This window comes from Amphiprion ocellaris, chromosome 1, assembly GCF_022539595.1.
Source record: "Amphiprion ocellaris isolate individual 3 ecotype Okinawa chromosome 1, ASM2253959v1, whole genome shotgun sequence".
Lineage (NCBI taxonomy): Eukaryota > Metazoa > Chordata > Actinopteri > Pomacentridae > Amphiprion > Amphiprion ocellaris.
Window position 1 is genome coordinate 29,415,366 of NC_072766.1, and position 24,621 is coordinate 29,439,986.

At 39.2% G+C, this 24,621-nt stretch overlaps 1 protein-coding gene across 1 annotated transcript; it reads left to right on the top strand.

The window, feature by feature from the left end:
- The first annotated feature begins 1,699 nt into the window (after window positions 1-1,699).
- LOC111582384 (hatching enzyme 1.2-like) lies at window positions 1,700-4,849 on the top strand. The gene is made up of 10 exons (XM_035957729.2): window positions 1,700-1,704; window positions 1,819-1,909; window positions 2,348-2,357; window positions 2,471-2,530; window positions 2,619-2,774; window positions 3,236-3,356; window positions 3,441-3,619; window positions 4,225-4,306; window positions 4,414-4,538; window positions 4,648-4,849. Coding segments are annotated over exons 1-10 (831 nt in total). The 3' UTR covers window positions 4,650-4,849.
- Window positions 4,850-24,621: the final 19,772 nt, after the last annotated feature.

Consider the following 24,621-nt stretch of genomic DNA (forward strand, 5'->3'; position numbering starts at 1 on the left):
TGTTTGCAGGCCTCAGTAATGGCTTCTTAGCAGCTATTCTTCCCTTTAAGCCTTGTTCCTTCAGTCATCCGTTTATGGTCATTCTGGAGACTTTCTGAGATTCTGATCTAGAAACATAAATCTCTGCTTGAAGATCAGCAGTGGTCTTCCTTCTGTCTCTAGTACTTCAAATCTTGAGGTGCCTGACAGCTCCTTCAGTTAGCTTTTGTTTTTGGCCTCTTGATGGATTTAGTTAGTACCAGGGTCTGCTATTGAGTCCAAAGCATACTTGACCACACTGTGAGAAGACTTTTTGTCTTGTCCTATTTGTCTCAAAGACCATGCAGCATCATGAAGTGCTTTAATTCAGACTCTGTCTTTCTCGTGAGTTGCCTAAGATTCACCATTTTGAACAGCAGTGAGGAATTTCAAACTGATTTCATGTTTTCATACCCATATTTCAGCCCGTACACTGGAATTCTCAGAGAAGTCAGAAATTTATTAAGAATAACGTAAAACCACTAAAGTTAATTTTTCTGTTCAGGAATGCAAGAAAATAACTAATTTGGCATCTCAGTCAAAAAATAATACTGCGCTTTAATATTTTTTTCTGCTTTTTTTGTGAAATACTAAATTAAAAAATTCATGGTTACGGTAATTAAATATATCATTTTGATTAAACAGCTTGCACATATTGATGGATTAACTATAAGAGAAACATAAGAAAATATTTAGATAATCAGCAATACTATTAATTTAGGGCAGTAGTAACAAACACCCAAGCACTCTGTGTGCGTGTGTGTGTGTGTGTGTGGGTGTGTGTGTGTGTGTGTGTGTGTGTGTGTGTGTGTGTGTGTGTGTGTGTGTGTGTGCGTGCATGCGTGTGTGTGTGTGTGTGTGCAATACACATTTGTTAGGAATTAGATTCAACCACATAATGGCAGTTAGAATGCATAGTAGTCATACATACATACATACATACATACATACATAGACACACTACCATTCAAAAGATTGGGGTCATGTTGAAATATCCTTATTTTGAAAGAAAGGCCTTTTTTTAATTAAGATAACATTAAATTAATCCGAAACACAGTCTAGACATTGTTAATGTGGTAAATGACTATTCTAGTTGATTTGTAATGGAATATCTACATAGGGGTACAGAGACCCATTTCCAACAACCATCACTCTTAAATTGTAATGCTACATTGTATTAGCTAATTGTTTTGAAATGCTAATTGATGATGAGAAAACCCTTGTGCAATTATTTTATCACATGAATAAAGTGTGAGTTTTCATGGAAAACATTAAATTGTCTGTGTGACCCCAGTTTTTTGAACTGTTGTGTACGTACACAAGCATGTGTACGTACACATGTATATTTGCATGTACGTACATGCAAATATATATACATACAAACATAAAACATAGGTACAACACCGTTTTCCACTGGTAGTCTATGTACTTTGTACTCTATGATGATAAATGCAACAAGTGTCATTTTTCTCACCTAGGAAGATGATTGCGTCTACATGTTTGTCTGTGCAACATGTGACTGATAAGCCTGTAAGTTTAACTGATTATTTGGGTTCCATTCATACTCAGATAATCCATATTTGGGCTTACTGATACAGCTGAACATATATAAAAACCTAGAGTCAGACCTCCATTGCACACATCTACACAGGTGAGTTCAGCTGCAAACATCTGTAGCACAATGCAGTGAGGTGTACACTGTCTTTCAATGCAGGGAGGTTTATTTAAGTGTTTGTAGTTCGGACTCTGTGTCTCTGCTCTGAGTGAAGGCTGTGACTGATTTCTGTCTGTGTTCTGCAGGTCTCCTGAGATGGCTCGTATGTCTGTTTTCAGGTTCTCAGCTCTGGCTCTGCTGCTGCTGCTGTCTGCCTGCTGTTGGGCTGACAATGAGGTAAGATCACAGTGTGATGTCTGGCTCACACTTCTAGATGCTATACACTGCATTTTTAAACTTGACTGTCACAGTCATAGACACGAAAGGCCTCCTGTCTCACATGTGAAGTCTGAAATATTCTCCACATTACATTCTCCACAGATTCCGTTAGAACCCTTCCGAGCTTTTCTTCACACCTGAGTTTTTAAGCATCATGGTGACAATTCTCATTCTCATTTCTCACAGATGATGACTTGATGAAGGTTTCCCCTTAAGCTTTAGGTTCTTCAATGCAGAAAGTGCATCTCATTATTTTCTGTAATTGATCTGAACAGATATAGTCACAATATTTGTTTTTTTGGCTGACGACATCTCTTCACTAAGCTGTGATGTCATGTCATTTGTTTTTATGAATTTCTAATAAGTTTGTTTCTCTCCCCTAATCTCTCCTTGAAGCTGAAGACAGGTACGTAATCTGTTCTACCCATCAGACCAACTGTATTGGAATGCTTAGTTCTGTGACTGGTGTGCTGTTATGCAATGAAGTGACATTATGCTGTTGTCCATGTCACTGAGCAGAGGATGGTGCAGAGGACCTTTCTGTCTCTGAACTTCTGGAGCGGGCCAACAGTAATTTGAGTGAGTGTGAGCTGCTGCTTTAACATGTTTTCTTTTACTATTGGCAGCAGTTCTGCAGGTGTTTAAGTTGCTCTACAATGTGTTGCAGTCCGTTCTGATGACAATCCCATGCTGACTGAGGGAGATATTGCTATCGACAGCGAGACTGAGAGAAATGCTGACCCTTGCACCAGCCGAGGTTGCATGTGGGGCAAGTGGACTGATGGGAAGGTCTACATTCCTTATTACATCTCCAACCAGTTTTGTGAGTGTCAGATTGAGTTTGACTAAGACTGATATGTCAGCATAAAGCATGTTTGGACTGGTGATGCAACTTGTTGCTGCAGCATTTCTGACAAAAGAGATGAGAATGAGATGGACAGAGATTAAAGTGTTCATATACAGACAGACAAAGGCATGTTTGCCACTTTCTGTTTAAAAAAACTCATTGTTAGCAGCAGTCTGGTCACTTGAAATTCTGGTAAATGGAGTTAAATGTGTCTCTCAGTCACCCATTCTCTCTCTCTCTCTCTTCTCTCTCTTTCTCCCTCTCTCGCTCTCTCAACTCACTCATAACTGAGTTCAATGTCTGCCACACATTTGCTCTTGGTCCACTTTGACTAGGGCTGAATAACTGGAAAAGCTACACTGTAAATAGACTTAAAGTCTAGTTTCTGGTGCTGTGGGAGATGATAGATTAAATATTGTTTGGTGTCTTCCTGCCAGCCTCTCGTGAAAAGGCCATCATCACTAGGGGACTGGAGTCCTTCTCTTCCTTCTCCTGCATCCGCTTCAGGCCCAGCAGAAGCAGCGATCGTGACTGGCTGAGCATTGAGTCCAAGGATGGGTAAGAACCACACATTTTGAACAGCCGGAGTTGAAAGCAGTCCCCATACTTCCCTGCTCTTAACTTGTTTCGGATCCTTTTCAGCTGCTACTCGTATGTTGGACGTCGTGGTGGTAAGCAGGTGGTGTCCCTGGCCCGTCGTGGATGCCTTTACCACGGCACCGTCCAACATGAGCTGCTCCACGCTCTGGGCTTCAACCATGAACAGACCCGCTCTGACAGAGATAACCACATCAAAGTCATGCTGCAAAACGTTCAGTCTGGTAAAGGAGCCATTTGTTTGTCACAGTGCTGCATTAGATCATCAAACAGTGTGTAGACTTCATGGAGTAACCTTATGAACACACTGATTTTACAACAGCACAACCATGCATGATAATTATCTTGGATGTATCTAGGAGGTGAAGGTTTGTCTACAACAGATGTGATTCTATTTACAGTGATTTAAATAATTATAAATAACAGCAGAGCAACTAAAATACAAGAGATAAATAAAGACTCCACATGAAAAGAACTGCTGACTTAACAAAATTTATGTTCGCCCATAAGGTATTCAGTGTTTCTATGTTGGCTCCCAGGTGCTCTCTAGTGGACAAACAGATCTGTAGCAACTGCCAGAGAGAAATTGTGTAAAACGATTCACATTTTGGCACAACTCTGATCATACAAGCTCTATTTGGCTTGCAGACTGCTGAACATAGAACCATAGAGCCCTGTGGTTTATTGTGATCTCTCTCAAGCCGCTGGACTCCTTTTTGAGGAAAAGTCTTGAATTCAAACGGACATGATCTTTGTCCACTATATATGTACATATAAAATACATTATAATATATAATATATTCTGTATTTATATATGTATTTTTTGTAGGAATGGAGCACAACTTCAGGAAGATTGCCACCCTCAACCAGGGCACTCCCTACGATTACAACTCTGTCATGCAGTACCACAAGTGAGAATTGCTTGTTTTACTTCAGCCCTGACACACAGGTCTTGTGTCTGTTGTGTGAGCAGGATGTGTTGTGGTTCAGTCTAACTGCTGTGTGTCACATGTTATAGGTACGCCTTCTCCAAGAACAACAAGCCCACCATGGTTCCCATTCCTAACTCTAATGTCTCCTTTGGCAACGCTAAAGAAATGAGCCGTAACGACATTGCCAGACTCAACAATCTCTACAAGTGCTGTGAGTTCACACGAGTCCATTATAAATACACTGTACAGTACAGACATATTCAGCCTCTGGTTCAACTCAGCTCTGACCTAATCCACACCTGTGTTCTTCACTCTTACAGAGAAAGCCTGTCTGGATGTGCTGACAAACCAATCAGAGTGAACAAGCTACAGAGCTGAACTCATCAGCACAGCATTGACTCATCATCCAGTAACGTTTGTTTGATTAGAATAAGACAGACATCTCATTTTTTGTTTTAGCCAATTCAGCTCTGTACTTTGTCCTCTCTTTAATCTGAAGAATAAAAACGGTGCTATAACCCAGCAATGATTCTGACTGTGTGTTTTCATTCCTATGAACTCTAAATTAAAGTTGTCCTTACCAATAGTCTGAAACTATTGTTAATTTTCTGTTTTAATCTGTAATATATTTCATATAAAAGGTAGATATAGATAGATAGATAGATAGACAGACAGACAGACAGACAGACAGACAGACAGACAGACAGACAGACAGACAGACAGACAGACAGACAGACAGACAGACAGACAGACAGACAGACAGATAGATAGATACTTTATTAATCCCGAGGGAAATTTAAGTGTTCAGCAGTTTACACACGACAACATAAATAACAAAAAAGGCAGGACGGGCAGGTCAGTAACATTAACATTAAAGGTCAGTATCTACTCTATAAGTCTTGCTGTACAGTACTGTAAAAATACACTTCCAATTTTAAAATCTATAGAATACGAAATGTAATTAAAATTCAGTATACAATATTTACACCTTTCAAGGCACGGTGAATTAGAGTGATTTAAAATGACTTGACAGGTAGTAGTAAAACAGTTTTATCAAACTACCTAAGGTGCATGGACATTGAACTGACTACAGAAGAAAGTCCACATCAATCATTTATGTCATTCCGTAATAAGAATGCTGTATTTCAACAAACATGAAATTCTTACATGTATTCTTACAAGAAACACACATTCTGGAAGAGGAAAGCACTAAGATTAGGAGGAGATGGCAGGGGAATGTATTCACAGCTTCTTCAGGAGTTCTGACATTTATTCGTAAATCAGCCCCATTTCAATTAACAGATGTAGTCCAGGATAAGATCGGTAGATACCTTATGATCCAAGGTTCACTCTTATCAGAAAATCAGAATTTAGCAAAGGTGTGTGGCTTAATCCAGGCTTTTTACAAATCTTTTCCTTTCTCTCTCAACATATTCAGGCCAACATATAATATCTGAGGATTTTAATTGCACGCTGGATCCAATGCTCAACAGATCTACCGGCTATGTGATTAGTCATATAACCGATACAGATCAACTATTCAATGTTTTACTAAAGAGCTATGGACAGAAATGAAACCAGATGGCAAGGCTTATTCATGTTACTCAAGTATAGATACCTACATGCTTGTGTATTGATTACTTCTTAATATCTGTGGGATTATACTTCTAAATACAAAATTATTTCTATGATAATGAACCATGTGTGTATTTCTTTCAGCACAAATAGCTACAGGCGGAGGACTTTTTGGGAAAAGACATAGATGAGTTTTTTTTTTTTTTTTTTAAACAAATATGACACAAACTTCTGCCAGTACTATGTTGGAAACATTTAAGGGTTTTCAAGAGACAAATAGTAAGCTACACTAAAAAAAAGCACAACAAAAAAGGCAAAATTTGGACGGTAAAAATTAGAATCCTCCAAGAAAATGTTTGTCAGAAAAGTGTCCCAGAAAAAGAACTATTAATACTGAGAGTGGAATATGACAAACTAACAGCCTCCAGAGCAGCAGCAAGTCTCTTAAGACTCAAACAAACAGTGATAGAGTGATAGTGATAAATCAGGTAAACTACTGCCAAATAAACAACTGGAAAAAAAAAAACCTTAATTACATCAATTACAAACTATGTTACTATGTTACTATGTATATGTTACAACAAAGATTATGGATATGGCTACCATCCAGAGCCACCTGCGCAAATGGGCAGAGCAAGTGACTTTGATGCTCCAGCTCAGTCATATGTGGAAGAGGGGGAGCCCAGGAAGAAGCCCATCCTCTATGAGGACCTGAGGCTCAAAAACAGAGAGAACTTTGGAAATTAACGATGCCTTCAAAATATTAAAAAAAAAATTGTACAATGCAGAAAAAAAGACGGACTACAAAACATAAACAAATTCTTAGATGAGTTAACTATGCCATCTATCTCAGAAGAATCCAGGTGGATTTAGAAATTACCAGAGAAATAACCAGAAGTGCAATTGACTGGATGAAACCTGGAAAAATGGCAGGACCAGATGGTACAGGAACAGCTGGACAGATTGAACATAAACTGTCACTGTATACTGATTTTGTTTATCGCAAAACTAAGTGAATCAATTCCAGGTCTTCTACCAAAGAATATTTGGTGATTTTTCAGGCTATGCAATAAACTAAACCAAATTGGCAATACTACTTCTTAATGAAAAGGAAAGAAGCCCAGCTTCTGAGGTTTTTCAATTTAGTGTAGTAGAGAAATTCACATATTTGGGAATACAAATTGCACCAAAGATACAAGATGTTAATGCTAATTGTGGACCACTAATGGAAGAAATCACAGATTCGGCTGATAGGTGGATATCTCTGCCTGTTTCTGTAATAAATAGATTCAATAAATAAAAATAAGTAAATCTAGTGTGTTGACAGGGGAATGTTGTCAAAAATAGAAAGTGGCTTTGGTAAAACATTCATTTAAAAATTATAATTTTTTTGTTGGATTCATTAGGAACAGTAGAACGGCAATGGTATGTTTGTCTCTGTTATATTTGTCTTTTCATCATGGAGGGTTAAAATGTCCATATATACTATTGTATTACTGGTCTGCACAGCAGAGGTCCACCATGCTTTACTTCTCAACTAAGGATACTCCTTATTGCACAGAGATTGAAACTCTGTGTCTAAGACTCCCTCTTCCCATGTACCTGTACTCTGACACAGTAAAAATCTACAAAGACCCAAGAGTTAAACATATAATTAAAATCTGGTATGATATGAGAAAATACCTAAAAGAACCCAATTATCGATCACAACACAGCCCAATATGAGGTAACCAGTTCTGATAAAGGAAGAGCTGATGCTTCATTTAACACCTAAGCTTTTAAAGGATGTGAATAGATCCAAGATCTGTAATTGTCAAATTCTGGTATTATGATGTCTTTTGAACAACTGAAGCATAAATTTAATCTGAACAGAAAATAGGTTTATAAATTCCTACAATTTAGAGGTTTTGTAAAAGCAAATTAAAACAATATACTTCTGAAACCCCTGCACACATTTGTTGAAATATTGATAACAAAGAACAGTTTAAAAAGAGCATCATATGTGAATTGTACATTATATGTACATCTTGCTCATCTGAGAGCTCACAATATAAGCTATGCGCTTGGAAAGAAGATCTGGAAACTGAAATTTCAGCAGAGGAGTGGAAATCCACCTGTGCTGTGTGGCATTCTTTCCACAATGGAAATCCAATATTCTTCAGAAACTTCTTCCCATGCTGTTGCAGAGGTTCCCATAAATGTGTGGCACTTGTAAATTGCTTTGCTTTCACTCTTCTGTCCAGTTCATCCCAAACCAGCTCCATGGGGTTTAAGTCTGGAGACAGTGCTGGGCAGTCCATGTTTTCAAGCTTACCATCTTGTTCTTTTTCCCTATGGTAGTTCTGGCATAGCTTGGAGTTATGTTTTGGGTCATTATCTTGCTGTAGGATGAACCCCTGACCAGCTAGGAGCATACCAGAGGGTACTGCATGGCGCTGCAGAATGCCACGACATGCCATTACGGCGTGGGCGTGGTTGGCCCGGCAAATCTGGCAGTTCTTCTGGGTGTGCCACATATGCCTGCTGCCAAAATCTGCCGGTTGACATGTCACACGCTGTCAGTGAGATGCTTCTGAAGAAGGCGATAACTTTCGCCGAAACTGTGGAGGACTAAAAGTGCCAAAATTAAATAAATAAATACATCATTAAATAATTAATTAAATATGTCATTAATTAATTAAAATTGGAATTAAATACTTAAATGTGCTATGAAATGAATACATCATTAAATAATTAATTTAATATGTCATTAATTAATTAAAATTGAAATGAAATGTCATTAATTACAATTGGAATTAAATACATAAATGTGTTATTAAATATGTCATTAATTCATTAAAATACCAATTCATTTTAAGTAAAAAACATATATTATTATTTCACTATTTAATTATTTCATGGTCCTTGTGTTGCAGTGGATCGTGAATTTATTTTATCTGTCAACCTCGCCTGTCAAAATCGGTGGGCGGGACTAACGCAAATCTAGTCTAATCCACTGCTTTTGTCTGCCTTGAAACCGGAAGTGGAAGAAGTCTTTCTAAATATGGCGGCTGTGTTGAGGGAGGATCGCTGTGAACTTTCTAGAGAGTTGGTTAGAGATATTTTAGACCTTGCAGAGTATGTGGAAGCAGGACCTGCTGACCCCGAGCATGTAGCGTGTAAAGCAGTGGAATTTATTGAAGTTGTTGGAGTTATTTCCGCACTTTCCGACCAAGATGTTGACCGCAGAGTGACTGCAAATTTAGAAGAAGTACTCCGCCGCTTTTCTCGTACCATTGCGCAACAGGAGCACACACAGGGACCGGGGCGTTTGGCATACCGAGGGAAGTTCTGGAACATCACGTTCTTTGTGGATTACCAGCCTGCCAAATTGCAGCGATGCTCGGAGTGTCGAGGGCTTTTCCTTTAGGACCTACTCGGCGCAGCACGGCTCGTCTTTGTTTAGCCGCGATTCCACAAGCATCTACTCGGCACGGTACGGCTCGTCTCATCTTTGTTTGCGAGCGTTTCCATATGGATTAGTGCATGGTACCAGGCACGATTTTCCGTACCTTCTCGGCTGAGGTTCCAAGCGAGATGAAGTGAGCCAGGTGTGACGTCTACTTGAGCCGCGATTCCACAAGCACCTACTCGGCGCGGTGCGGCTCTGCTCGTCTTTGTTTGCGAGCGTTTCCATATGGATTAGTGCATGGTATCAGGCACGATTTTCCGTACCTTCTTGGCTGAGGTTCCAAGCGAGATGAAGTGAGCTGAGATGTGACGTCTACATAGTGCAGGCCACTGATTGGACAGGGAGTGATGACACACGAGAACGACTCCAGCACGAAAACAAAACCGGCATTTAAAAAAAACTAAACAGCGACGGTGTGCATTGCTCTTCACGGAACTCTCTGTTCTTCATAATTTTAATGTGACAGCCAGACCTGTATCGTGGGTGAATGAAGAGGTCGAGACTTTTCTGTCTATGGTGGTGGACCAAAGAATACAGAGGGAGCTGGACGGAGAAAGTTTATCAGGAGGTCTCTGAGCGGATGGCCACCCACATATACAGTAGACCGGGGGTCTCCAACCTTTTTCCCTCTGTGAGCTACTTTTAGACATGCAAAACAGCTGAGAGCTACTCATGCATCGCAATATTTATCGATACACTTAATTGTACAAGACCATTTTTTATGATCATTTTTTTTTATTGTTTTGCAAGAAGGGGGAATTAGGGTGGGGTTTGGGATATCACACAGGCCTACATATCCAATTTAAAGTTTACAGTAGGTTAGATATTTTGGCCTTTGTGAAGACTATTGGCCTTTATGAAGAAAAAAAAACTATACAATAAAACAATAAAATGTGAAACTAGATTTGGACAATACAAACATAATGTTCTATGACCTGAACATAAAAGAACTCAGAAGCTTCATTTAAATCAAAACCATGACACATGCTCTATGTGCAAGTAGGCCTAAATAGCTCAAACTCTTATTATGAAACAAAGAGTTCATAATTTTCCATCAGAAACATTTTCAGTTAGCATCTTGGTTAAAAGTAAATATCTCAACCTCAAATTATTAATTGAAAGTCGAAATTTTTAAAATTCACATTCACACCATGAATTCAGTCAGTGAGATGCCTGGCACTGCATGGATGAGACAAGAGAGGTGTACTGTGGTGTGTAGCCACGTAAGTTAACCCTGATACAGTCAGATAAGTGCTCATCAGTCAGTTTTGTACGAAACTTTGACTTAATAATATTCATGTCAGAGAAGGCTGACTCGCACAGGTAAGTAGACCCAAACAAAGCAGACATTTTCAGAGCTACCTGGTTAAGATTCTTATAGCTGTCTGGCTCTACAAGGCTCCAGAAATGTGAGGATTGCTGTTGAGACTTAAGGTGCACATTATTTTGCATGTTAATTATCTCAATTTCTGTTTCTGTTGGATCAACACAAAATAGGTCAGCCATCTGAGCTGACAGATCAGTTATGTCCACACACATGAAGGGGTTTGCCACAAATGTTACACAAGGCTCAACTTTTTCAAAGTCCCCAAATCTGTCCAAAACTCCTTTTCAAGCCTTGCCAGTAGGTCACAGTATTTAGAAACGTTCAAACTGGCTGGCTCTGCATGAGTCTCACACATCTTTGACACAGAGGGGAAGTGCTGAAACTTTCGATCTCTCATTTGCTGAAGGTATAATGAGAGCTTCGCATTGAAGGCCCTGACAGCACTGATCATGTCAGACACACGCTTTTATCCTTGCCTTGCAATTGTATGTTCAGCTGGTTAATTTTGTCAGTCACGTCGGTCAGAAAAGCAAGATCAAGAAGCCATTCTGTATTAGACAAAAGAGTTCTGTCCTCTCCCCTACTTTCCATAAAGGTCTTAATTTCCCCAAGCAAGGACAGAAAGCGCTGCAGTATCTTACCGCGACTAAGCCATCTGACGTCCGTGTGAAGGAGGAGGTCCCCGTACTCAGCAGCGCATTCCTCCAAAAATAACTTGAAGCTCCTATGCTGCTTTGCCTTTGCCCGAATGGAGTTGATAATCCTAACGACTGGTCCCATGATATGGTCAAAATCCAGAACCTTGGAGCATATTGCTTGTTGGTGAATAATGCAATGATAGTTCAGAATCTTGGGAAAGTCCGGGTCATTTTTGCAGTGTGCAATGAACCCAGAATGACGGCCTATCATCGCTGGCACACCGTCTGTGGTAATAGACACCAGCTTTTCGAAGGGTATGTTTTTCTTCACAAAATAGGTCTTCGCGGCATTATAAATATCAACACCTCTGGTGGTAGTTTTCAATGGAAGAAGAGCGAGAAACTCTTCCTTCGTTGAGAAGTCCTCAAAGACCATGCGAATGAAAACTGCGAGCTGGGCTGTGTCGCTCGAGTCCACTGATTCATCGCATTGAATGGAATACCACTTGCACCTTTTAATGTCTGAGTCCAATTGTGTCATGGCATCTTCAGACAGCGCAGTCATTCTCCTGGCTACAGTATTAGCTCCAAGTTGCACGTCACCAATAGCAGATAAAATATCATCCTTGCTTTTATTGTCCACAAATAGTGACTCGGCTACTGCAGTCATAGCATCCTTTACAATGGCGCCATCGGTAAAGGGCTTTTTGTGCTTTGCTAGTATGCGCACAACTTTAAAAGATGCCTCAGTTGCAGCGTTTGCCCTCTTTGTGGGTTTGGTAAATAAAGATTGTTGTCGCTGAAGACCTAACTTTAGCTCTTTTACCTTCTCCTTCCGAAGATTTGTACCCACAGGAAAGTCCTTGGAAAAGTTTCCGTGGGTTGTGGTAAAATGGCGTTCAACGTTGCATCGCTTGCCAACAGACACACTGGCCCCGCAGATCAGACAAACGCACTTGTCGTTGACATTAGTAAAGAAGAATTCAGTTTCCCATTCTTGGTGAAAATTATAGGACTTTCGCTTCTTAGCCGTCGTCATATTTGCTACAAGCACCTCCGGTGCAAAGCCATTGCCCAAACTTGCGTGAGTGGACTGTAGCCTACAACGCCGTTTGATTGATGGCTGCATGTTTTGATCGACAAATTGCAAGTTTTGTAGGTAAAGGGGCGGGATCGAGTCGCAGGACATTGCTTTTTTATTGGACAGATTTATGTGACGGTAGAAAAGTATTTTTCGAAGTGTAGTCAAACTTTGCTGCAAAATCTAGTTAAGATTCAGAAATCCTTCCGCGAGCTACCCCAAACCGGCCCGCGAGCGACCAGTAGCTCACGAGCTACCGGTTGGAGATGCCTGAGTTAAAGTAAAGAGTGCCAAAAGTTTATTAAAGTAAAACTATCAAAGACATGATCATGATTGAAAATCAATGGACGGGTGGCTAAACACATCACATCATAGCTGTGGAGTCCTTCAAGCTCCTGGGGACTACAATCTCTCAGGACCTGCAGTGGGAGACAAACATCCACTCCATCCTGAAAAAGGCTCAGCAGAGGATGTATTTCCTACGACAGCTGAGGAGACATGGCCTGCTGCAGGAGCTGTTGATCCAGTTCTACACTGCAGTCATCCGATCTGTCCTGTGCACCTCTGGATCAGCCACACAGCAGGACAGAAACAGACTACAGCCTATAGTACGGACTGCAGAAAACATCATCGGAGACCCCACTCACCCTGGACATAAACTGTTTTCCCCCCTCCCCTCTGGCAGGCGCTACAGATCCCTGTACACAGAAACCTCCAGACACAAAAACAGTTTCTTCCCCACTGCCATCACTGTAATAAACAGCTGAGCCATTCCTACACACCTGTACAATAATCAGTATTCCAATGGACATGTACAGCATTTTTTTTCACCATGAACAGCATTCTCTGCTTTTTGCACTACTGTGCTTATAGCAATTATCATTTTGCTAATGTGTTTATTCCAGTCTAGCTGTAAATTTCTGTATATATTGTTTTATTTAATTTTGCTACTATTTCTTTTTCCTCTTTCTATAGTTTCTTTATTTTTTATTATTCTCTTCTATATTCCTAGTGTGACACCAACAGCCGAAACCAAATTCCTTGTATGTTGTGTACTTACTTGGCCATTAAAGGTGATTCTGATCACTTTTCTGTCTTTGGTCTAGGCAAGAGGAAAAGGGGCAACAGAAAACTGGACCTTCCAAGCTTACTTGTGGAGATGCAGGCTGAGGAGGAGCGGAACCGTGCCCAGCATGATGAGAACATCCAGTTGCTCCTCAGCGAGGCATGAGAGAATGAAGCGGCCTTGCAGTGGGAGGAGATGGCCCAGAATGCTGCCTTCAACCAGTCATTCCTGGGTGTGCTGGGGCAGCTGGTGCAGGTAGTCCTGGGTGTGCTGGGGCAGCTGGTGCAGGTAGTCCTGGGTGTGCTGGGGCAGCTGGTGCAGGCAGAAAGGGCAAGATTAGTCGACTCATTAAAGGAGAAAACAGGAGATATTGTTGGTTCTTCTGTCGCTCTGCGGTTTCCAGTTTCCTTAGACTGAATATCAAGTTTATATTTTAAATGATTTACCATGTGAGCCCAAGAAGACTTCAATAAACTCCCTCCATCCCCTGGACACAACAGATTTTATTACGATGTTAATTCTTTTTTTTTGTTTGTTTGTTTGTTTTTGAGTTTTACTCATAGTTTTAGCATAGTTTTTTCTCTTTGCTTGCTTAGTTTTGTAATCTGTGTGAAAGGTGCTAAACAAATAAAGCTGAATTGATAAACTGAATAACTGACTAACTCGTGACTGTGACAACAGAAATATTTTCATTGTGATCTAAGGGTTTGTTTCATTTTTAAGGTTGGGGTTAAAGTCTTGACAGAAAAAAAAGATTAAAGAAATAAACTACAGTAAAAAAGCAATTAAATAAAAGGAAAAAAACATTTAATATAATTAAACTTTTAAAAGAAAATTAAATATTAAATACAATTAAATTATATTAGACAAAATATTTAATTAGATAATTAAATGGAAGATACAAAGCATGTAATTATGAAATTAAACAAAAATTTTTAAACAAAAATATTAAACATTAAAGATGAAATATTTTAGATAATTAAACATTTAAAAAATACAATTAAACAAGAATATTACACATTTATAAAAATCCAAAACATTTAATTAGATTATTAAACCTTTAAAAGTCAAAACATTTAATAAAAAAATTAAATGTTTAATTAGAAAAATTAAATCTTAAAGACAATAAAACTTTAAATAGGAATTAAACAGAAAATACAATGAAGCATTAAAAAAGAAAATTAAACATTATAAGGTGGTAAAACATTTAAAAAGAAAAACCTTAAAGATTTAATCGAAAAATTAAACATTGGGAAAGAAAAGGAAATTTTTCAAACAAGCCGATGAAACATTTGAAAAAAAACAATTAAACATTAAAAAGACAAAACATTTCGAAATCAGATCAGACATTAGAACAGACTAAAAGGTGAGAAAAGAGAAAAACTAAACATTTAAGAAGAATCAAACTAAAGATAAAACCTTTGAAAGGGCACCAGTTAAACTTTAGAAGATCAAATTAAACAGAAGAAACAATAAAATGATCAAAAGAGCAAAAACAGATAAAAGCCTTAAAGCGTTTTCTAGTCTGAAATGAAAACATCTAGTTGTTTCTTCAAACATTTCCTCTTTCTATGTTCTTGGTTTGATTGTGGACAGATTTACTAAGAACTCATTTCAGAAAACTGATTTCCAGATAAAGTCTACTAGAGGTTGAAGGCATCGATCAAACTAATGGTACCTTCTGATCTCCACAAACTTTACTGTTCAGTGAAAAGAATCAAAGTTTGTTGAGGATTTCTAAAAAACCCACAGGTGAAGGTCTGAGAAGAACTCGGATGGTCTAAATGTGAAATCAAGACTCATGGTCACAAGTTTTAAGGCTTCTATTAACCAGAAAGTTCAAACTAACAGAGAAGTAGTGAGAAACTTTTAAGATTTCAGTCCTTGGACTGTCTAAAGGTTCAAACTAACAGAGAAGTACTCAGAAACTTTTAAAAATTTCAGTCCTCAGACTGTCTGAAGGTTCAAACTCACAGAGAAGTACTGAGAAACTCTTAAGATTTCAGTCCTTGGACTGTCTAAAGGTTCAAACTAACAGAGAACTACTCAGGAACTTAGAAGATTTCAGTCCTTGGACTGTTTGAAGGTTCAGACTAACAGAGAACTACTGTGGGACTTAGAAAATTTCAGTCCTCAAACTGTGTGAAAGCTCAGGTCCTGAGGACTCGGGAGGTGTGGAGGCTTTGGAAAGTCTTGGAACTGAGGGTTCCACCCTCCAGCACAAAGGCTGAAGTCCAACCTCCTGAGAAAAACGGTCGAGTCGAGACTTGAGTTAAAAAAAACTCGGAAACGACAAAAAATAGATGATAAATACGCAAAAAAAGAAGAATTAGTATCTGAGTGAGTAGCTCAGGGAGTAAGAAGACAGACTACCAAGTGGAAGGTCGGAGGTTCAAGGCCCACCACTGGCATTTTTCTTTCTTTGTCAGGATTTTCCAAAAATTTAAGAAGGGTCTGGTCTTGAACCAGCGACCTGCAGCTCCACAGGCAAATCTTTAACTCACTGAGCTACAGATTAGATGAAAAGAAATAAATTCATCATCCCTTTGGCATTGTAGTTCCTGAAGTGACCACATGGGCGGAGACAAGGCGGAGTCTAGGTGGAGTCGGGGCGGAGAGTAGGTGGGGAGGTGGGTGGCGGCCTCCCCCCACTACTCCCCCACCTCCCCCCACCGCCCACCACACCTTCCCCCGCCCGACGAGTTTTTCGAGTCTCCACGAGTTCTTCGATCTCCACGGGTTTTCCAGAGTTTCTGGAGTTTCCACCAGGTCGGAGGCAGAACAACTTGTCATGAAGAGGTGTTGAAGTCGGCCAGGATGGACTGACTTTTTACAGCGACTAGAAGGAAGACCACTAGAAGACCATCCATAAAATCCATGGAGTCGCTCCAGAGAAATGAAGGGAGGTCAACTTTTATCAACCTCCATCCACATGTTCAACTTGATATCTTCACTTTGACATATTTAGCACCACAAACCTTTAGTATCACACTTTATTATCATTTATTAGGACTTTAATGGAATCCACCAGCAGATTTACTTTTTGTTGACAAACTTTATTCTTGTCGTCGTGGGACTGCAGTATTTAAAACTGTTCCTTCTATTTGACCTCATGTTTATTAGTTTTAGTGGAGAAAGTTATTTTAATTGTCGATTAATCTCTTAAAAACCAAATAATAAATTGGGATAGTCAAGAGCTTTAAATTTCTTACTTTGTCATATTTTTTGTATGACAAAAAAATATAAAAATAAAGCGTCTTTAGAAAACTTGACCTGTAACTGGCGTTATATAAATAAAATAGAATTCAAATTGTATGTATCTTGTAATGTTGGAGTAAGCCATATATGTTGGAAAACACATTTTCTTTGTCCATTAATCTGTCGTTTTCTCCAGTAATTTATTTCTTGTTTTGGTTTATAAAATGTCAAACCCAAATATATTCAGTTTACTGTCATAAAAATCAAAAAGATTTACATTCATGATGCAAGAATCAGGCAGTTTTTCACTTTTTATCTTAGTTTAGTCAGAAAGATAGTTGATAATGATAATTGTTGCAGCTTGTGAGCCGTAGAAGGTTTTAATCTTTGGGGCCGAGTGTCAAAAAACATTTAGAAACCAACATCAACAAAGCACTCAACAAAGGGAAATCCAACTTTTGCATGACAATGTCTAATTAGAGGGCATTACTTTCCAATGTAAATGTGTGATATTCATCCTCTGGAGCTTTCTCTTCACATCGTCTTCCACCTGGACTGGTTTGGTCTGGAGCATGTGCAACAAACATTTGAAAAACTGCACTTTAACATCAATGAATGACACTGAAGTTTAATCTCTACATAAATGAGACTGAGTCTGGATGTGCTGCTCTTTCATTAACTCCTAAGTTTAGTGAAAGTTAAAACAAAAGAGGACAGTTCAGAGAAGACTTGAGAATGAGCTTATTTTGAACAAACATCTCAGACTTCCTGAACTTCAGCACCTCTAGCAAGATATTTTAACAACAAGCAACTCATGAGATCCAGAAGTTGGCAAGAGTTAGCTTTAGCTGAGCCAAAGAACACGTGGGACGCTAACCTAGCAAACATTTCAGACTTTTCTCTGTGAATTCTGAGAAATAATTTACTATTTAATGACAGAGCTACACATCTTAACTCAGTCTCATTAAAACAGACTCTCATTCAGTGTCATCCATCCATATTAAAGTGCAGTTACCCAAAATGTTTGTTGCATGAGCTCCAACAAAACCTGTCCAGGTAGAAGGCCACTTTGACAAACAGGAAGTGGAAGACTCCAAGCAGATTTATAGAAGGGGGAACCAGACTGTACTAAGTGTGGTCGAGTATAAAGGGGTGTTTTGTGGGTTTTTAAGGCTGATAATGATTATTAGTGAGACATTTGGAGTAGATATTCATTTGCAGTAAATAAAAGTATTTAAAATCTTGAGTTAAACTTAGAAGAACACAAACTCTAACAGAAAACTTTGATACGCTTTTGTTTTGTTTACAGATGTTAAGTTAAAGGAGTTTTATTCGTTACGTATAACCAATCAAATCACTCCAGAAGACAGAGCGACCACAGGTAGATAAAGGTTCAGAGCCAAAGTAGCACCATTTTAAAATGTATTTATTACCGTAAATCAGTAAAAAATAAAATACTGATAATCAGTAAATCAGTCAGCCCACAATTACTACAATTCTACAATGTATGTCTCTTTGCTTTGACTTATTTGTACAATATACGATGTATATGATGGTGTTTTTTCATACCAAAGGCTATACTATGATGTTTTCTAAGAGACATACTGTGTTTGTTCTGGCCCTGAGCCGCTGCACTCCTCTTCTGTTGTTTTCTGGATTGTACTCAGCTTCATGCCTTCGTCCACCCAGCCTCCGTTGACTCGTCCCGCCTGCCGTCTCTGGAGCTGAAGCTGGATTGGAACAGACCAAAGTACAGTCCAATCACGATGCCAGCTGCCTCTCAAAAGGCTCCTTCATCTGGCAGGTGGCGGCACTTCTTCTGAGGGGAAGCTGAGCTGGCCCGGCAGAACTTTGGAGATGTGTTCCAGTGGTTGGTGGATGTGTGGGGAGATAGAGAGGGACCTTTGAATTGTTCAGAAAGGAAAACAGGGAACCCATTGGTAGTTTTACTTTAGGTTGCTACTGCGGTGTGTTTTTGGGTTTTAAGAGGTGAACAGGAAGAGCTTTTTTTTCGTATTGATTATCTTTTACTTTGTTCCTGGTTAGAATGCCCATCAATGTCAACATGAAGTTCACTTTTAGTTCTGTTGATTTAGTTTTATTTTACTAACAACCATTTGCTTTTAACCCCCTCACGTGTTGTGTTGTTGTAAACTTACTCTTTCAAATAAATTCTAGTCTAACCCTCTGGAAACCAGCGTTTGGACTGTTTTTGTGTTGCTCCTCACCTACTGACAGCTGTGGACTAAAGGCTATACTGTGACGTTTTTAGAGCGACATGCTATACTATGATGTTTGTTGGGCGACACGCTATACTATAGGCTTTTTTAATTGGCATATTACTGTGACGTTTTTTTTGTTTTAGGTTTTTTTTTTGTTTTTTTTAGCAACATATAAGAATTCGAACAGTTTTAAAAGTTACTATACTTTTACTTGTGCAATGAAATTATTATTCTATGGCATTTTTTAGATGACATATTATACTCTGTTTTCTTGAATTACATACTATTTTGACAATATACTGTACTATGACATTTTTTTAACCACATATCATACATGACAATTTTAGGCAACATCCTGTCATTTTGTGCTTTTTGAACCACATAATAATCTATGTTTTGTTTTTTTTCTTGCCAACATGCTGTACTATGAACTACAGGCCATACTATGTTATTCTTGAGTAAAGCATACTATACTTTGTCATTTTCTGAACTACATCCTATACTATGGCATTATACACAGAGTGCTTTGGTTACATGTTGATTTATAATCTAGATTTTTTTCTGTTTTGTTTTTTGACGGGATTACCACAGACCTGACTGTGAACACCGTCGACACCCACCTCAGGGAGACGCTGCCTAAGATCTCAAGGCTGCTTGGTCGTGGTCTTTCTGGCACGTACTCTTCCAAGATGAGCCGGGAAGTTTAACACTGATGGAATCAGTGGAATCACCAGGTCTAAGCCGACAAACTTCCAATTCCTCCTCAACCCATAGTCTCTGGGAAACCTGCATGGAGTAAGAAAAGTAGACAGAGAAGTAATTAAGTCTGTACACAACATATTAAAAAGAAATCATGCTAATAAATTAAGTACAAAGAACCGAATTTGCCAATATACTGGAGACCAGAGCTATTTAAATTGATAAGTATAACCTTGTTTAGTAACATTTCAATTATTTGAGAGCAGTCCTAAAGAACTGCCTGTAATCCCAATCATAAAATGGGTTTGGAGGAAGAACATAGATGGTAATCTGGATATACATGAGTTAGGCTTTATAACTACTATTGGTAGTATTGGTGGTAGTAATAGCAATGTGACTACTACTAGTAGTAGTGGTAGTACACTCACTACTGCTGCTGATACTGGCACTGCTACTACAACTTGTAATACTATTACAAATGCTGATACTACTTCTATGACTCTAACAGCTGTTTATACTACTACTGCTGCTTGTACTTTTAGTATTATGACTACTGCTTGTACAACTATACTACAGCTACTATTAATCGTCTGGTATTTGGTTGTCAAGCTGCTAGCTCGCCTTAGCGTTTTGCTAGTGGCTAACTAGTTAGCTCTCATAGACTGGAAGCTCTCAACAAGATTTAATACAGGAAAAAGAGCCAAAAACTATTCTTACCTATGAAAAGTCAATCCAAGTTTCCTTGTCTCAATCGTACGATGCAGTGTGTAATTGTATGCAGCACAGTGAGCCGGCATACTTGTTGTATCCGTTTTCACGTTGTCCACATCAACGGAATGCACTGAAACTTTGCCCCCACTAGCTTAGCCTCGCCGTAGCACGCAGCTCAAAGGGGTGTGTCCTATCTACTCATTCATATCTATGAGAACAACGGTGGCTGCACATAAGGACGCCTGACGTTGATTAGCTGCGTAAATACCATTATATACAGTCTATGGTAAATACGTATGTGAATCGCATCATTGGCTGCAGCAGCCAGTCACCGGTCACTCACTGACTCATTGAAAAATAGCACAGAATGAATTGTTACGTGTTTATTTTAGTTACAATTTAGGTTGGATTTGTTTTTTTGCGCGCAGCGCAGATTTTCTGTGCGCGGAGACCATGTCAGCAGTGCGCAATTGCGCACGCGTGCAGCTTAGAGGGAACAGTGGCCACCACCATGCTTCACATCATGATGCCGTCACCACCATGCTTCACATCATGATGCCGCCACCACCATGCTTCACATCACGATGCCGTCACCGCCATGCCTCACATCATGATGCCGCCACCGCCATGCCTCACGTCATGATGCCGCCACCACCATGCTTCACATCCTGATGCCGCCACCACCACGTTTCACATTATGATGCTGCTACCACCATGCTTCACATCATGATGCCGCCACCATGCTTCACAGTGCGGATGGTGTGTTTGTGATGATGTGCAATGTTTGGTGTCTGCCATACATAGTGTCTAGTTTGATGGCAAAAAAGCTGAATCCTGGTCTCCTCAGACCAAAGAACCTTCTTCCAGTTGACTTTAGAGTCTCCACATGTCTTCTGATGAACTCTAGTCCAGATCATCTTTTTTCAGTCTTTCTCTTTGTCTTCCATAAAGTTCTGACTGGTGATGAACAGACAACAGTTGCTGTATGAACAGTCTCTCTCATCTCAGCTGCTGAAGCCTGGAAGTCCTTCAGAGGAGTCATAGGGGTCTTGGAGGCAGGGATGGATTTACTGGGGTGGCACAGTTTTGCAACTGCCACCACTTGATGATGCCTTGCCACCCCGGCTGCCACCCCAGTTCTGAACAATCTAATTCAAAAATATGTATATAAAAGGTTGTGGCGGGTCGAAAAGAGCGAAAGTCCCAAGAGAATGAATAACGAGTGAAACTCCGATGTCCAAGTGCTTTTGAATGCACCATGATAATTATTATTAACCATTATTGACTGCACTTTTCCTGTGACAGCAATCTGAAATATGTTTTGAGTTGAATGATAAAATTCATGATTGAAAACCCATAAATGAACCAAACTATTGGTCTGGCAAAGATATTATTTTCCCCACAGTAAATCAGCTTGTAAATCAGAATTATACTTCGAGACCAGAAGATTAAAGAAGTCCTACTTTGCTAGTTTCACAGATATCCAACTTCAGTAGTAGATGCCATGTGCACATGAAAGAGTTGGTGTATTTGGTATATATGGTAATTGAGTACATATGTGCAGCATAATGTGGGACATTATCTTGTATTTATGTATCATAATGTATATTAATTAGTAATCAACTTGAAAGGTTGTGTTTCTGCGACCAATTATTTTGTAGTGGGGTGTGGTGTGTCTCCATGTTTGATCTGAGTGATAACATGTTTTATACATTGGTCGGCTCTCTGTTTAGCTGCTATCTCTATTTCAGTTAGATGGGGGATGGTTGGAAGACCTCCAAACTGTTCTTCTAGTCCATAGCTGTCAGATCACCATCTGCTGTGTTGATTCATAGCTGAATGACAGAATGAACTGAACTAGAAAAGCTGCTTTGAGCTGCAACATTACGGTCTGACAATCCAACACCATCACAGTTTTCATCTGGTTGTTTTGCTCCAACATGCTGTGAAGTTCAGTTTTTACCTGAATCAATACAGAGATTCTACTTCCAACCCAGACTGGAATAAAAATTAGAATGTTATGAGGTTATTAATGCAACTAAATCCTTTCAGATGGAAGGATTTACTTCTAAGTTCTAATTCAAGTTTCTGTTGGAGCACATTGCATTCACAAAGAAAAACAGTGATACCTTCATAGCAACATTTAATAAACCTAAAGCTTCCCTGTTGGCACATTGGTGGAGTTTGTTACTGAGCATCTGAACCTTAAATCCAGTGAGAGGACCATCTTCAGTCGAGGCCATGCAGAGAACTTCAAGACATTCCATCGGCTGGACCAGATGTGGCATCATCTCCCTCTGAACATCTGGATGACAGGAGAAAAGACAGAAATCAAACACAGATCACAGAAATACAATTTATTCACTTTCATCTTTTTATAAAAGTAGCATGAACTTAAAACTTGACAATATCAGTAATGAAAGTAAATGTTTTTATCTCGTGTTGAAGCTAAATTTAAAGTCAATTTTAATGACAGTTTATCCTGAGAGGAGTGAGAATGGAGCTTTTCTTTCCTTTTTAGAATATTCCCTCAAAATATTCTGTTTATTATTGGCTTTAGAAGCATTTTTCTTTACTTATTTATTTTTAGATACCTCAGACTGATACACTTTGCTGGTTTGCAGATAATTTCATGTACAATGACAATAAAGATCTTCTATTATAACATATTTTGCTAAAACAAGAACTGCAAACCTTCTCAACCATCTCTCAGTCTGCAAAATTCCAACTGCGACAAAGAATTATCTGATGTAGTTATTATTATAATCTTCACTGAACCAGCCCTGGAATTAATAAAAATCTGTATATGGATATGCTTTTCTCTGATGGGACCACTAAAACTGCATACAATAAAATAAATCTCTTCAGCACTGCACACATACTACACTTTTGTATAACTCTGGATGTCAGAGTAAAGGCAGACAGATCCACCGATCAGCCACAACATTCTGACCACTGACAGCCATCATCTTGTTCTAATGCAACATTCTGCTGGGAAACCTTGACATTCATGTGGATGTTTGACATGTACCACCACCTAAACACTGCAGGACAAACAACCCCCTAGTCTCCATGGCAACAGCAGTCCTTGATGCCAGCTGCCACCCTCAGCAGGACAAACTAAAACTGCTCAGGAGTGGTCCGAGGAACACGACAGAGCTAAGCTGTTCACCTGGGTTCCACACTCCCCACATCCAGATCTGATTGAGCATCTGTGGGATGGTCCAGGATCAGCCTGGTCTAGGTAGGACCCACCCTGCAACCCACAGGACCCACAGAATCCACAGGACATCCCCAGAGGTTCTAGTGAACCACTGGGTCAGAGGAGTTTTAGCAGCATAAAGGGACCAACACAGTATTAGTCAGGTGGTCAGAATGTTATACTGTTATATATACTGTATATTGTCATGCTGATTATATGATCAGTAAATTTTACCATCAATTATAATGTCCACATTGATCAGGAAAAAAAACAAATTATCAGTTCATTCAGAAACTGTGGGGTTAAACCTAAAAACATAGACCTCAACAGCAGTTTGTTTCAAAGCAGAACACCAAACAGTTTTCACTAAAGAAGCTTTCAAAGCGACAATTAAATGACAAAGTGTCAGCCAAAATAATGTAGACACACATCAGGAAAAGAATAACTTTTATAAATATTTCATTTGTATAAGTACTTCTACACATATAGATTCCTCTTTCTAAGTTTGATCAAATCACGATAACTCTGTTTCCTGTTGTACGATGTTTTCCCACCAGATGGCATTACCCTCATGAATGGAGCATCAACAAGTGACGTCTACAACACAACAGAAATGTCTGGAAGCCAGTGGCCACCACTTTGAGCACCTCTTGTAATTGTAGAGGCCAAAGATAACTTTCATTAATCTTGTGATGTCTGAATAAATTTGGTATTGAAATATTTATGCAAGTTTTTCTTTTCCTGATGTGTGTAAACATTATTTTGGCTGACTCTGTATAATGGGTTTCTGACAGGTCACCAGGCAACATCTTTTTATAATAATGACAAACATACCTGCATTCTACAGGAGTGATTTTCCTCATGTGCAGGTAAAGATGTGTGAGGAGTTTAGAGATGACAGGAGCAGGAATCATCCTCACTAATTCAGCTTCCACCTAGAAAGACCACAAACAAACACACTGATAGACTCTCAAACGTTCAACCTCACAGCCTCAAAATATCTGTTTAGGAAGTGTTGTTTCTAAATTCTGCAGAAAGCATTGACAGACATTCTCTTACAAGGTTGTGTAAAAAGCAGCCTGTCCTCTGAGCTACTGAGAAATCTTCCTGAACAAAGTTTCTAC